Here is a 13842-nt window from a genome sequence, read left to right on the forward strand (position 1 = left end):
TAAATGTTCCAAATGTGGCCATACGTCTAAGAAGGTCTCAAAGCTCACTCTCTGAAACGATTGCACATAAACAACCCAAGGGCACTTTGTGTAGATATTTGTGTTCACATCAATACCGGAAACTCAGCTACCTTTCAATCTTGTACTGAATCTGATCCGTCTCCTCACAAGAGTGGTTTGCCTTGTGCATCGGCGCTGGGTTGGTCAGCCTATTGGTACCAAGAGCCAGATACATGTGTAAGCGGACGGGACTGCTCAAACCCGCGACTCAACTTTCACTAATAAGCTAATAACTAGCCAAGCCCCCCAACACTCTGTCTATGCTTTATGCTTACATGACCTTTGATTAATGCCAAGCGAAGAGCCTTGACAGAAGTAGCCAGCACTTCGCCTTTAAATTATGGCGGTCTCAAGTCAGTTGACGTGATTAATTGAGTGTCTCGCACCAAACATCAGCCGAACAACTGCTGGTTCGTCCCAACTCGGAGCCAATTTCAGTCAAGGATCGGCAGTTCCCCGCAGCTCCCTTAGGCGGACCATTGACACTCGTCCGACGCGGTCATTCAAGAGGGAAGTTGCCTGGTCTGCCGGGGACCGATGCAACGGGCCAAGCCGCTAGGGTGCACGTGTGGTAGCCACTCGGAGACTCGGGCACAAGGGCCTAAGAGGAATAAACTCATGAACCCCGGCCTCGCTAGCAAAGAAGCATACTTTCGCACTCGATTCAAAACAATGGACGGAGGTTCTTTAATAATCTTAACCGATGGAATCCTCCGAAAGGGGGCAGACAGATCCGGCGTTTGCAGGAGAGCGGCGAGGACCCCCCTTGCCATTCGGTCCAGCCGGGGATGCTGCATAGTCTCAAGTAAAGTTGAGCTGACAAGCCCAAGACTTTCCAATGTCGCATCGGCACAACTACGCTGTAGATTGACTAACCCTTTAGTTCGTCTTGCAGGTATCCCGACTGGCGGAACAATAGCATTTGCTTCTCTTGGGCTTCTTGGCAAGTATAAAAGATACGAACTTGGGAGTCTCGGCCGAGCGGAGTGGAACCTCGACTTCCACTGCCTTTGTGGCTCATTACCGGACAGGTAGATGTTAATGTTGAGAGACTTTGGCTCCAGGTTCCCATAAGTAGAGCGCGGGTTGTTCCCAGTTGTTAAGGACATGTTCTTTGATACCTCAGCCTCTCTGTCTTTGCTCTGCCGTCTTGTTTTTGCTTCTTAAGATACCTCTTAGTACATCACAGCCATCAACATCATGAAGTTCACTTCTCTTCTCGCCTCCTTGGCGCTGAGCGCCCTCACCTCCGCCGCTCCCGCCGCCTCTCCCGAGCCTGCCGAGCTCGCGGCCCGCGCCCCTACCCTCTACCTCTGCGGCGACAGCACCATGGCCAGGAGCAGTGACTCCCAGATGGATGGCTGGGGCCAGTATGTCTCAAAGTACCTCAACATCGCCGTCGTCAACCGTGCCATCGGCGGCCGCTCATCCCGTTCCTTCTGGAACGAGGGCCGCTTCCAAAACGTCGCCAACGAGGTCAAGGCCGGCGACATCGTCGTCATCGAGTTTGGCCACAACGACGTCGGCTCTCCGCGCTCCAACGACAATGGCCGCTCCGTCTGCGGCGGTGAGGGCACCGAGACGTGCATCTCTGACGTGACGGGCGAGACCGTCTACACCTACGTCTTTTACGTCATCCAGGCCGCCAAGCTCATGACCGCCAAGGGTGCCACCGTCATCCTCAGCTCGCAGACGCCCAAGAACCAGTGGGCCACTGGCACTTGGGTCGGCACCCCGTCCCGCTTCGTCGCCATGCAGAAGAAGGCCGCCGCGACCATCAACGACCCGGCCGTCACTTTCGTCGACCACCACCAGGCCGTCAGCAACATGTACCTCAAGCTTGGATCGTCTGCCGTCAAGGCCCTGTACATCAAGGACAACACACACACCAGCGCGGCTGGTGCCGACCTCAGCTCCCAGGCTTTCGTCCAGGCCATCTACCAGAAGATGAACGGCACCACCAGCCTCGCTGCCCACGTCAAGACACCCATCAAGACCGTCTACTAGTCGGCAGACCGAAATTCACATGCGAGGATAAGGGGAGGTTGCGGTGGTGGCACGTGTGGTATGGGGGAGTAATGTGGTCGTCTCGTTGAAGAGCTTGGTCTCTGATGACTTGACGGTTCGAAATTCACTGTATATGTTTCAAAAAAATAAGCTAAGGCTCTGTAAATAGGCAAAACGAGCTGTAAATATTCAACAAGCCTTCATATCTTTCAAATACTTTGTCCAATGCTCTATGTTCTCGACAATCCTTTCAATCCATTATCCATGCCGAAAGACCTGAAACTCTTTGTTCCTTGCCCCAGTGTGAAGCTTTTGCAGCTGGTGAGTATGAATTCAATACATGTACTACAACGTACCTGTAGACGTTGAGAAAGTGATTAGATTCCCAAGGGGGGGGAAGCCCAATCGGATTGCATAAGAAAGATAGAAACAAGCCTGCTGTACCACTAGCGTAAGCTCTATCCAGGATCCATTCAAAGGCCGCGCGATAAAATGAGACTGGCAAGAAAAGCATGGAAAAGGAATTCCTGAAAGAGAAGACTCGGACTTGGGACATGACTTTCGAAAATGAAAAGCTACCCGGAATGGCTTGGAAGGAGTTGGAAGGAGCAAGCGGTCCAGACTGTACCCTCCGCATGTGACCATGAGACGGGAAGGTACATAACCCCCCCGCCCCCCAGTCTCAATTCTGTCACCAGCACAGCATGCGCCCTCTGATTCGGGGGTCAGGTTAGACTGTGGCGTGGATGGTGGAATGGTTCATGATTAACAATCAATTACGCTAACAGCCTACTCGACGACGGGCTACTAGTACCCGAGTTCGAATTCCAGCATATGCACCAGAGATGTAGCCCCCAGTTCAGCACAGGGGGTGTGACCTCTTTCAATATTTTCCATTTACCTAATAACATGTAACTGAGGTATCCATCCCGTTGCACAGCGTAGAAAAGATCATGGTCGAAGGCGACAGTGATGTTCGATCGCGTGTTGACTACCTTGCGCGTGAAACTACCTCTATATCGATACCTTGCACTTCCTTCAGAGACTCCTTGTTGCTCTCGGTGTCATATACTCTCTTCTATCAATATCGAGCTGTACGTTCCTCAAGGGGAATCAATCGACTGGTCCGGTCTCATGAGCCATCCATGATCATCAACTCTTTCATGTGTCCCCCCAAAACTTTGTGACGGACGATGCCAACAACCTCTGTTATTGATGATGACAGACTGCTTTGTTGCAAAGGTGCCGGAGACTCGAGATGTGAAGCGAGCCCGATAACGTTCAAAGCACTCGTAGGTGGTAAGGGTTGAGATCGAACCTCAAGGTTGAACGGTGTCCAGCTGACACGATGAATTGAAGTGGCCCGGACAGCTGTAACGATCGCAGAACTCCAATGAGACTGGTCGCAGACTTTTATCTCATCACCAATCTTGACGCCCCTTGTGCTTCGCCTCACGAAAGGGAGTGAACCTGACATACAAGAACACCCGATACATGAGCGACGTCGACAGTGTCCATATCAGCATAAAGATCAACCAAAAGAACATGTCGTGTGCGTCGAGCCAAATCAGCTTGTTGCGGATAGACCAAGTAATCCCATAATAGTCAATGACGTCCCAAGGGACAATGACATGGTGGACAGCGTAGTAGTAGTATAATCCCAGGATGATAGCAACTGCCGAAATGAATCCCATTATGGTGCTAAGGCAGATGAGAGTCATAATTGAAATTGCTTTGCGGGGGGTGTTCGTCTGTGACTCGTTGAGAAGAAGATTCCAGCTGCGGCTGTCCATGAGACGTCGGTGGACGCCATTTCCGCCGAAGGGATAAGACTCGGCGGGTGGGTAATTGGGGGAAGTGTAGGTTGACATTATGGTAGCTACGTTTGTTGTGTGTTTTAGATGTATTGCGGCTTTGACTATGTACCGATGTGTGGTATGGAGAGTTAAATTGAGGTGTGGTTGAGCAGCTCGTCTTGTGAAAGGTTGAAGCACAGAGAGAGAAAGTTGTATGATTGTATCAATATATCTCTGGAAGGTTGATCTAAGGCTAGATCTATTATAAGTGGCTATAGACCCTTATGGTCTAAATCTCCACAAAGTTCGTCGTTTCCTCTTTTCGCGGAAACCTTCGTCAAACGTAACTAACGCCTCGTAGAACTCAAAAAACCCGGTAAAGGTTCACATGGAATTGGAATGCGAGGATGCCCTCTAACTCGCGTATGAGCTGGGATTCGATTATACGGGGAATCGACAGTAGCCATTTCATCGACGAGCATTGCTAATTGGCCGATCTGACTAGGTAAAAGGCGATGGAATTTCGCCATTCTCCTCCCTATTTGTTATTTGAATTATCCTCTTTCTTTCTCTTAAGTATACAAATTGGCTCACACATACTGACGGCACAGCGAGCGTGTGTGTGTGCGTGTGATAAAGAGATGGTAATACAAAGTAGTCAATCACGGAGCCCATGCCTAAAAGCTAGGAGCGTTCAGCATGAAATATGAACATGTGCCTTCTCGAGTTATCGGAACTAGGGAGATGTCAACTTCTTTCAGAATGTATACGCCATTGCCGCTACAACCCAATGTTCTATACTTCAATCCAAGGTCCTTCTTAGGCTTAAAGAAAATTCAACGTCTCTCAAATCCACTATTGTAGCATTAGACCAAGTGTCGCAAAAAGGACGCCGTTAGTTGCGGGTAGTAATGACCGCTACATATACCCTACGACACTAAGACCATGAAGTCACTAGCTAACTAGGGTCCCTCGACATTGTATGATTGTCTGCTAGCATACATCTCTATCGTGCTCTGAGTAGCTGGGGACTTCGTTCTCCTTGCAACCTATGTGCCTGTCCGGAATCCTATTTGTTCGAAGTTGAGAGTCAAGAAAACCCCTACACTGTTGAGCCTGCATTTGTAAGCTCTGGGTACTCGAAGAGTAGAGGTTGAGTTGGTGGGGACCACGCCATCCGGCTTTAGTCCTCCCGATGCAGCTGAGCTCCACATAGGCGCCGGATGTTTTCTCCCGCTTCACCGTTTTTGTGTATCAACTTCCCGGCACAAGATCTCGGGTGGGCGATTTTGTGTCAACGCTGACTTTGATTGGCCGGAAATCTTCGCCCTGCAGATGTCGATTTGTGTCTTGAAAATAACTCGACTATAGAAGCCTTAGGCTCATACTTGATGTGCGACATATCAACTCCTTGAAAAGCCGGCTTGAGATCGTCCACAGCGACAGGTGGAAGAATTTTCTCATCACCCGCGATATCATCCGTCAGAACCTTCAGGATGCAAATCGCAAGCCAGGAACCCGACTCGCTTGAACAGGCGCAGCCTGTGGAAAGTATGCTTTTGACAGCCCGTTCCCACGCTCGTATCACGAAAATATTATTTGCTAACCTGAGAACCTTGACAGCTCTGGACGTAGCCCAAGAGTCCCACAAGTACCCTGAGGGCGGCAAAGACGCATGGCTTGTTGTAGCCGGTGCATGGTGCGCCATGATACCCTCCATGGGCCTGCTCAACACTCTTGCAGTTCTTCAGGCCTGGGTTTCACAAAACGAACTTCATGGTCTTCCAGAATCAACAATTGGCTGGGTTTTCAGCACTTACGCCTTCTTCCTCTACTTTTGCGGTGCTCAAGTTGGTATGAGAGACGTCTGAACCAGCTTAAGAGGCTCAAGCTGACAATCCTACAAGGTCCCATATTTGACGCTCATGATGTGAGGTTCCTGATGGTACCTGGATGCGTAGGGGTTGTGGCGTCTTTAATGTTGATGAGTCTCTGCAAAGGTAATGGCAACGGACTTCCCCCCTCAAAGCCCAAAAGTTGAAACTTAAATCTTTTTCAGAGTTCTACCAGTTCTTGCTCACCTTTGGTGTCCTCGGCGGTGTGTCAGCTTCGCTGCTTTTCAATCCGAGCATCGCTGCAATCGGGCACTGGTTCTCGGAACGTCGCGCTCTTGCTACCGGGATAGCCTGCACGGCTGGGGGTGTGGGCGGCGTTGTCTTCCCTCTCATCATTCTTTACATGGCTCCCAAGGTGGGCTTCCCGTGGGCCATCAGGACTGTTGGATTTATATGTGCTGCCGCGTCTGTTTTGGCATGCACGCTCTTGAAGAAGAGACTTCCACCAAGCAAGACATCCAGTGGCGCAATCGACCTCAAAGCGTTGAAAGAGACAAAATTCGGTCTCGCCACGTTGGCCGTATTCCTGATTGAGTTTGCAGTCTTCATCCCTTACACCTACATTTGCTCGTACGCTATCCACGAGGGTATTGATCTCCAGAAGTCTCTCCTCCTGAGTGCTCTACTCAACGCCGGGGCGATCCCAGGACGTGCTCTACCGGGTTACGTCGCAGACCGATTCGGTCCCTTTAACGTCACGTGCGTTACCGCCTTGGTATGCTCGACATTCATCTTTGCACTCTGGATGACAGCTGGTGGCGGCGAAGCTGCTACGACCGCCTTTGCGGTTATGTTTGGCTTTTGGTCCGGAGCTGCCATCAGCTTGACGCCCGTCTGCATTGGACAGGTTTGCAGAATAGAAGACTATGGGAAAAGGAGCGGCACGGCGTTCTTTGTCTGCAGTTTTGGTGCCCTCGTCGGTGTGCCGTTTGCTGGAGCTATCCTGCAATGGTCAGGCGGCACTTACGATGGCCTTATACTTTTCGCGGGTGGCCTTTACATCTTGTCGTTTTTCGCTTTTGCCGTTGCAAGAGGTGTAGCTGGTGGATGGAATCCAAGAATTTTGTTCTAAACTCGAGTGGGAATCAGTTCACTGTTCGAGGCCTTCGAGTATCAGTCGATCAGGATAGGACACTTGGCGACCAACTGTAAGATCCCTTGGATGGGGGTTTTTATTTATTCGAGTGTTTGCTGTCAATGTGTGTTTCAGGGAAGGGAGATCAGATATGATAGAGAAATAGCAGGCTGACAGGTCAGTTGTAGATGAAGCATTGGTACACCATGGAAAATCGTCCAACTCCTGCGTAAGTTTACAACCGAGATTTTTTCAAATGAAAGATTGTCCTGATACCTGTTGATGATCTTTATTAGATGATACCAGGCCTGTCATCCCACTGGCATAATCTTGTGAGGCCAACGCAATTTGAATCAAGTTGAAGATCATTGTCGTGAATAATCAGTCTGCCTCAAAGGGAGAACTCATCATGAGCCGTGTCGTCAATTATCAGGGGCTGAGTCCCTCGAAAAAGGCGATTGTTGGCGACACTAACCAGCTCGAGTCGTGTACTCGAAGCACTGTTTCAGAAAAGGCGACGTCGGCAACAGAACCGAGCTGACCAAGCGAATTCTATTTACACTAAACGGCCATTAAGAACTTTAATACCATAGCTTACCCTAAAATACACCACCTGATAGCGGTCACCTCCGCATCTTCCGATGAATAGGGCAATGCTCGCCTTACGACTAGGCCAGGCCCCCACAACTCATCATAGGGAGAAGCGGCAGTTAACATAGTTTGACGCCGATATTACTTGCGCGCGCGGCTGTGTAGTATTCCCTTGCCAGCATCTGTCGCTTTTGTGGAAGACGGACTCCATTCCAAGGCTCAAGGCCGGCAAGCTGGCACTGCAAGGGGTTGTCGCAGACTAATCGGCGAGTCCTTTGATCAGTCAACCTCCCATGATGATAATGAGTAGGTATTTCAAACTCAGATTTCTCGAGTATAAGTTGCGCTCTCTCGGCTCTCTTTTCTGATCAACTCCTACCTTTTTCTTCATCGCACTCTTTGACGCAACAAATCAATCGCTTCTCTACAGTCTCTACATTCTACATCAACATTGCCACTGCATCTCTTTCCATTTGATACCCGAAATCGTTCTCAATCGATCAACTCGCATCTTTAACCACTCACCAAAAATGCACGCCCGCAACGTTCTCATCCTCGCCCTTGGCGCCGTCGCCTCCGCCCAGAAGTTCGAGGATTTCCCCACCAGCTTAACTTGCAAGACTGGCGATGGCGGCAAAGGAACTGCCACCATATCAAAGATTGAGGCCCAGGATGCCGTGAAGGGCCCCAACGGAAACAAGATGGATGACTCTGCTGCCAACGTTGCCTCTGGCAAATGCGTCAACCTCTCTGGCGTACCATTCTACGGAGTAAGTCACATGCCAAGACAATTTCCGCGGCTTCAAGTCTAGAAAATTCCATGTGCTAACCCGAATCTTTCCACAGGGCGGCGTCTCTGGCAAGGGAAGCATCTACTTCGCTTACGACAAGGCAAAGGATACGTACTACTTCTGCTCGGCGCAAGGGGCCGTTGATGAGTCAGGATGGCCTTCTTCTTGCACGGAAAACTAAGCAACTTGTTCCTAGAGACTGAATATCAAGCGAGCAATTGTCCTTTTGCAGCTATTCAAGCCGATTTGACGTGCCTATTGAGTGTGAAATGATGGTTACTTTGAAGTAACTCATGAGTGCCTCGTTTTATTAGCGGAAGCCTTGCCTGAAAGGAACAAAACTTGGACTAAGTATGAATATGCCGTTCAATGACTCGAAATAAGCGGTGCAAATTGTGAGAACGGCCAAATTTCGTCAGCAAAGTGCGAGCGAAGGCCATGATCAGTGGCCAGACTGGCCGAATGCGCAGACGCTGTTGTGGGTCAATCGTCGTCGTCTCGAGCCTGCGCCGGCCTCCGATGAGGTCCGAATTGTGGTAGGCCCGAGACGGCGACGGGCCCGGAAAGGGTTATTGAAGAATGCAAGTTAGTAATCGAGTTTTCCACTTATCAATCATAGGTGGAATGACTTCCGAGGCTTGGATGATGGAAATTTCTTTCAGACTGCACCGTCCCTGAGAATGAGTACTAAAAGAGACGTGCTCTCCATAGATGATTTGTCTCCTGAAATTTTGTTTCTGATCATCGAGAGACAAGTACTCAATCTACGTCCCTAATCTACATTTTCACGTAAACCGAAGTTCTACGGTGACTTTCCATTCAAACTTGCCCAGCCGATTCCGACCAACATGTCGCGCGCAATTCTCATCACTGGCGCCACAGGCAAACAAGGCGGTGCCGTTGTCAGTGCTCTCCTAGCCAGACAACCATCGGACTTTCTGCTTCTTGCTGTAACGAGAAACGCTCAATCGCCATCTGCCAAACGTCTGGCAGCTAAATCATCGAACATCAAACTTGTTGAGGGTGATCTCAATGCGACCCCGGCTCTGTTTACCTCAGCAAAGGCAGCGGCTGGAGCTGTTCCGCTATGGGGTGTATATTCCGTTCAAGCAATGGGCGACCAGAAATCGGACAGTGAGACGAGACAAGGAAAGGCGCTGATTGATGAGTCCATCAAGGCAGGGGTGCGGCACTTCGTCTACAGCAGCGTCGAGCGAGGTGGCGACGAACGGTCTTGGAGCAACCCTACACCGGTACCGCACTTCATCACAAAGCATCAAATCGAACACCACCTCCGTGACAGCGTCGCCAACAGTAAAACGGACATGGGCTGGACGATCCTTCGGCCCGTCATTTTCATGGACAATCTCATGCCAGGCTTCTTCGGCAAGGTGTTCTTCACCATGCTCCGCGACACCTTGAAGGAGAAGCCTCTGCAGTGGATCGCCACCAAGGACATTGGTTTCTTCGCGGCTGAGGCGTTCCATGATCCGGCTGCCTGGAACAACAAAGCTGTCGGGCTGGCGGGTGATGAGCTTACCTTCTCACAAATGAATCAGACATTCGAGAAGGCGGCTGGCGCACCCGTCGGAACCACGTTTGGATTCCTCGGCAAAGCTTTGAAGCATGGAGTCTCTGAAATTGGTGTCATGGTCAACTGGTTTAAGGATGATGGCTACAAGGCGAACGTATCACAAGCCAAGAAAGTCCATCCGAACATCCTGACTATGGAAGCTTGGTTGAAGGAGACTGCCTTTGTAAAGAAGTGATGATTGTCCAGGCACTTGGGACTCAGGAAGGAACTATGTTGTTTCGTAATTTTTGTGCAACAGCTCTGAGATAGCCTTATGATAGAATGAAAGCGGAAGAAAGGTATCTATCCCTAAACGCAGCAACTGAGTCTTATTTGAGTTGATGTGATACATCACATCCTTCAGCAGTTTACAGAAAGCAGCAAAGTTCCAATGCAACATCAAAGACCAGTAAAATCGACAGCTACACGCCAACCTTGAACACCCACAAGAACATCTTGTCCCATGACGTCACCTGCACACATCAGGCAACTCAATCGAGCCCAGGATGATCTGCCGGCGAGATGGGCCGATTGCAGCTAATGCGAGCTTGCGAGCCCCTGCCTCAACCTTGCATATATCCGACCCGCGCGGAAGTACAACTCTGGGGTTCTCAATCATACCTCAACCTTTTCCTAATGGGTAATGCAAGAAAAGCGATATAGTTGATAAGTTGCCCAACGGAGATGATGACTGATCCGAAAAGCCGTCAACAACTCCGTGCACACAACAATTTAGGACACACAGCGAACTGCCGCCCACGTTAGGAACATGTCGAGAACACTGTGCTTCTCTATCCACGGTAACGCGGTACGGCATAGTCTAGGCTTTGCCCTTACAGTCAGTTCTCTGGTTCTTCAACAGGGCATTGCAACATCGCGTCCGCACCGGACTAGCCGTAGAAGGCATGCTGTTAGTTGTCAATACAACCTCGTAGCTTAACCTTCCAACTCCGGACTTACCGACAAATAACAAAACTGGTTTATAGAAGGAGTTATGCTGATCAACGGGTTGTCAACAACTCTTACAAATAGACTTTCAGGGGGTCTTCGGGGCACGCTTCTCATTTGAGTCATGTGGTCTGACTTAAATATGGATAGCTGAGCGGTTCACTGCGGGGATAACGTCGCATGTATACAACTCTACAGTAATTATACAGTATCTCGGAAGACATAGGCCGAATACCCTCCCTTAAACAACTCTATTTCCGCAAATTGATCGTCATCGACAATGGGCTCTCGCGCCATTGGCTTGCAATAATGGCGCATGAAGTGAGCCGAAAGCGAAAGTAGAATATCGAACATCGTAAGATCATGGGTATCTACAGCAGTAAAGCTAGATGCTACCTTCTAGACTTGATGTAAATGCAACATAGCAAGTAGGATATAAGCCGTCTAATTCCCCGCCTTGCAATACAATGTCCAGCGGTTCATCCCATCTTGACTCTCCACTAGCCCAGCATTGTCAACTTCGTTCGCACACTCTTTCTTGCTCAGCAAATCTTCACAATCGCTATCAAGATGAAGTTCGCTGCTGTCCTTCTTCCTCTCATCCCCGCTGCTCTTGCCGGCGAATGCATCCGCGACAGCGGCTGCCCCGGCTGCGGTCAGGTTGCCAGCGTCAGCTACGTCCAGGACGGAAGCACCTCCACCGCTACGGCCGCCTCCTACGGCTCCGTCACCTTCAGCGACACCACCATCACTGTCAAGAACACGTCCAACAAGTGGCTGTTGTTCTGCAACTACGGCACGGCCTGCTTCCCTGTCGAGGCCGGCGACACTTGCACCTCGGCCCGCCAGTCTTCCGATTCCACCGGTCTCGGCCTTCAAGTGTGGTCCCAGTAAAAAAAGTAAGTTCTGACCAGCTAAAAGATTCTAGCAGTGACTGTCAACTGACACGGAAGCTCAGGGATCTCCAAAACGTGCGTCTGGGATCGGCATGGCAGCATGGCTGAGAGCTTGGATAAACGCGCGGGTCTGACAAACTGACAGGAGTCAGGCGGGGTTGATGGTTCCACGTCCCGCAGTCGTCCCAATTCTCTCGACAGCGCCTGAGATGGCGAGTACGAATACGTGGGTTGGACACTTTGTGCCACCTCCGCACGAAGATTGCTGTAAACGCAATCAGTTTGCAAAATGGCTGAGGGCATATTGAAACCCGAAAAAAAAAAAACATCGAACAACACTTGCATTCTCCTGACGGCTCAAACGATACCTTGCTGCGTGCTCTGTGCATTGTGATATTTATAGACCATGGCCATTCTCGACGACAAGGTTGATGCTCGTTAAGCTACCCCTTTCCCCTGTCGCGCGATCGGCACCCCTGAGAGGATCTACTTAAGGAGTGACACTATGACCCGGCCTTGTGTTGAAGCTAGACAAGGACACAGAATATGTAGATCAAGTATATACATGTAAAGAAAAGGTAGAAAAAAAGTTGCCACAGCTAGGTGACGTTGTCAAAGAAATTGGGTTCAGCGAAAAAGTAAAAAAGTGTGAACCCTAGTTGTTGGCGTCTGCCCGTTATCGTGGCATCCTCAAGACTGCTTGCGCTCGGTTCATCTCTCGTTTGTTGCTCTCATGGTCGCCTCATGATAAATCCTCAACGTTGAGGAGTACGCTCTGCTTCAAAGGAACAAAGCCTTCTCTTCCGAGCTGCCTCAGCAGCTCAACTGCCCGCGATTGGGGTTGCGAAACGACAGAAAGCTCGCGGTAATGGTGAAAGTTGTCCACAAAATTCTTCTCCGGGAAGTGCGTGCGCAAAATATCAAGCACGGTGTCAAAGTTGAAGGGTTCAGCCCAAGCAAAGATTCTCTCACTGCGAACGTTGGGGAGCACCGCAGCAGCAACGTGAAGTCGAGCGTTGTCTTCTACGTCGACGAAATACTCTGCAGCCTTCATTAGCATATCAAAGAAGCAAGTATTGAACATTTCCTAGTGCACTCACGTGGCGGAATACTTGCTAGGCGATCTACGTGCGTTCCGTTCCATAGACTTTCGATAAAGGATGAAGTTGACGAATGTCCCTGATTGGTCGCATCCAAAGCTCTTCCAAAGTTGGTTCCGGGAAGCACTAGCATGTCATTAGCCTCACTGAGTCGCCGCATCATCCAAAGATTGATAGATGTGCCGATTCGGCGATTGCTTACCGGAGCTAACTATCAAGTCATAACGTCGCCTGATGTTCTCGTGATAAAACTTCCACACTGCCATCTCGGCTTCCACCTTACTTGCGGCATAAATATGCCACGCTCGCTGGGGGTGGTACGGAGCCTCCCTCCATGCTATCTCTACCGACTCAGTGTTCCAACTGTCGGAAGTCACCTCTATACCCTTCTTCTCAGGTTGAGGGAGAGCTGCAGCAACAGAAGAACTTGTGAAGATGAACCGCTTCACACTCGTCGCTTTATTAGCGGCCCTGAGCGCATTCAAAGCCACAGTGATACTCCTAGGAATGACGCTCTCGGGGTTTGGGCTAAAAGACACTGGAGAGGCGGCATGTATCACAGCAGAGACACCTATAAGAATGTTAGCCTCTCTGGTATACCAGTGAGAGCTCCAGAACACTCACCTTCAGTAGCAGAGTCAAAAACGCCCTCCTTCTCCATGTCCGGCAGTGAAACCAACATGAAGTCTCCCTTCGGTCTCTGTCGCTTCAGTGCCTCTGGTAGCCATGCACATTTCGACACGTCGCGAACCGTTCCGCGGACGTTGAACCCCAGCTGCAGCAGTTCATTGCAGACGTGAGAGCCGATGAAGCCGTTCGCACCCGTCACCAGGACCGTTGAGCCCTTTGGAATGGCGAATTTTTGTTCCGGAGTCATATTGAAAGACCTTGAGGCTGGCGATATTGACTGTCCGTTGCAAGGATGACGAGTGCAGAACCACCGTGGCTGTTCGCAGAGCCAAGAAATGTGGCTATTTGTCGAGATGGCTGCGTTGCTGCGCGCGGCGACCGCCAGGCCTCCCGTCTAATACGAGAACGAAAGCAAGCGGATGGGTTTATAAACTCTAGCGACTTTTCCAGACATTCTGAATGCATCTTAGGCTCAAAAAA

General features: G+C 50.2%; 7 protein-coding genes across 7 annotated transcripts; 5 read left to right on the forward strand and 2 right to left on the reverse strand.

The window, feature by feature from the left end:
* Positions 1-1342: 1342 nt before the first annotated feature.
* Positions 1343-2247, forward strand: BDP55DRAFT_668380 (GDSL-like Lipase/Acylhydrolase). Its single transcript, XM_060575225.1, has one exon. The coding sequence runs from the start codon at positions 1390-1392 to the stop codon at positions 2065-2067; it is 678 nt and encodes a 225-aa protein (XP_060427864.1). The 5' UTR covers positions 1343-1389; the 3' UTR covers positions 2068-2247.
* Positions 2248-3488: 1241 nt separating this feature from the next.
* BDP55DRAFT_633476 (uncharacterized protein) lies at positions 3489-3938 on the reverse strand (the record flags this gene model as incomplete). The annotated part of the gene is made up of 1 exon (XM_060572556.1): positions 3489-3938. The coding sequence occupies one exon, from the start codon at positions 3936-3938 to the stop codon at positions 3489-3491; it is 450 nt and encodes a 149-aa protein (XP_060427865.1).
* A 1156-nt stretch (positions 3939-5094) lies between these two features.
* Positions 5095-7152, forward strand: BDP55DRAFT_668383 (major facilitator superfamily domain-containing protein). The gene is made up of 5 exons (XM_060575226.1): positions 5095-5414; positions 5487-5717; positions 5771-5863; positions 5923-6906; positions 7022-7152. The coding sequence occupies exons 1-4, from the start codon at positions 5360-5362 to the stop codon at positions 6828-6830; spliced, it is 1287 nt and encodes a 428-aa protein (XP_060427866.1). The 5' UTR covers positions 5095-5359; the 3' UTR covers positions 6831-6906; positions 7022-7152.
* Positions 7153-7954: 802 nt separating this feature from the next.
* Positions 7955-8396, forward strand: BDP55DRAFT_730025 (uncharacterized protein; the record flags this gene model as incomplete). The annotated part of the gene is made up of 2 exons (XM_060579642.1): positions 7955-8194; positions 8271-8396. The coding sequence occupies 2 exons, from the start codon at positions 7955-7957 to the stop codon at positions 8394-8396; spliced, it is 366 nt and encodes a 121-aa protein (XP_060427867.1).
* A 667-nt stretch (positions 8397-9063) lies between these two features.
* BDP55DRAFT_585176 (nucleoside-diphosphate-sugar epimerase family protein) lies at positions 9064-10060 on the forward strand (the record flags this gene model as incomplete). Its single annotated transcript, XM_060570868.1, has 1 exon — positions 9064-10060. One exon carries the CDS (start codon positions 9064-9066, stop codon positions 9982-9984), a length of 921 nt encoding a protein of 306 aa, XP_060427868.1. The 3' UTR covers positions 9985-10060.
* Positions 10061-11213: 1153 nt separating this feature from the next.
* BDP55DRAFT_769690 (uncharacterized protein) lies at positions 11214-11840 on the forward strand (the record flags this gene model as incomplete). The annotated part of the gene is made up of 3 exons (XM_060581069.1): positions 11214-11626; positions 11695-11707; positions 11778-11840. Exons 1-3 carry the CDS (start codon positions 11307-11309, stop codon positions 11838-11840), a joined length of 396 nt encoding a protein of 131 aa, XP_060427869.1. The 5' UTR covers positions 11214-11306.
* A 159-nt stretch (positions 11841-11999) lies between these two features.
* Positions 12000-13730, reverse strand: BDP55DRAFT_668387 (NAD dependent epimerase/dehydratase). The gene is made up of 4 exons (XM_060575227.1): positions 13357-13730; positions 12935-13303; positions 12733-12858; positions 12000-12673 (listed from the first exon to the last, which is right to left on the reverse strand). Exons 1-4 carry the CDS (start codon positions 13607-13609, stop codon positions 12375-12377), a joined length of 1047 nt encoding a protein of 348 aa, XP_060427870.1. The 5' UTR covers positions 13610-13730; the 3' UTR covers positions 12000-12374.
* Between the last annotated feature and the right edge of the window lie 112 nt (positions 13731-13842).

This window comes from Colletotrichum godetiae (genome assembly GCF_030913485.1).
Source record: "Colletotrichum godetiae strain CBS 193.32 chromosome Unknown BDP55scaffold_28, whole genome shotgun sequence".
Classification (NCBI taxonomy): Eukaryota; Fungi; Ascomycota; class Sordariomycetes; order Glomerellales; family Glomerellaceae; genus Colletotrichum; species Colletotrichum godetiae.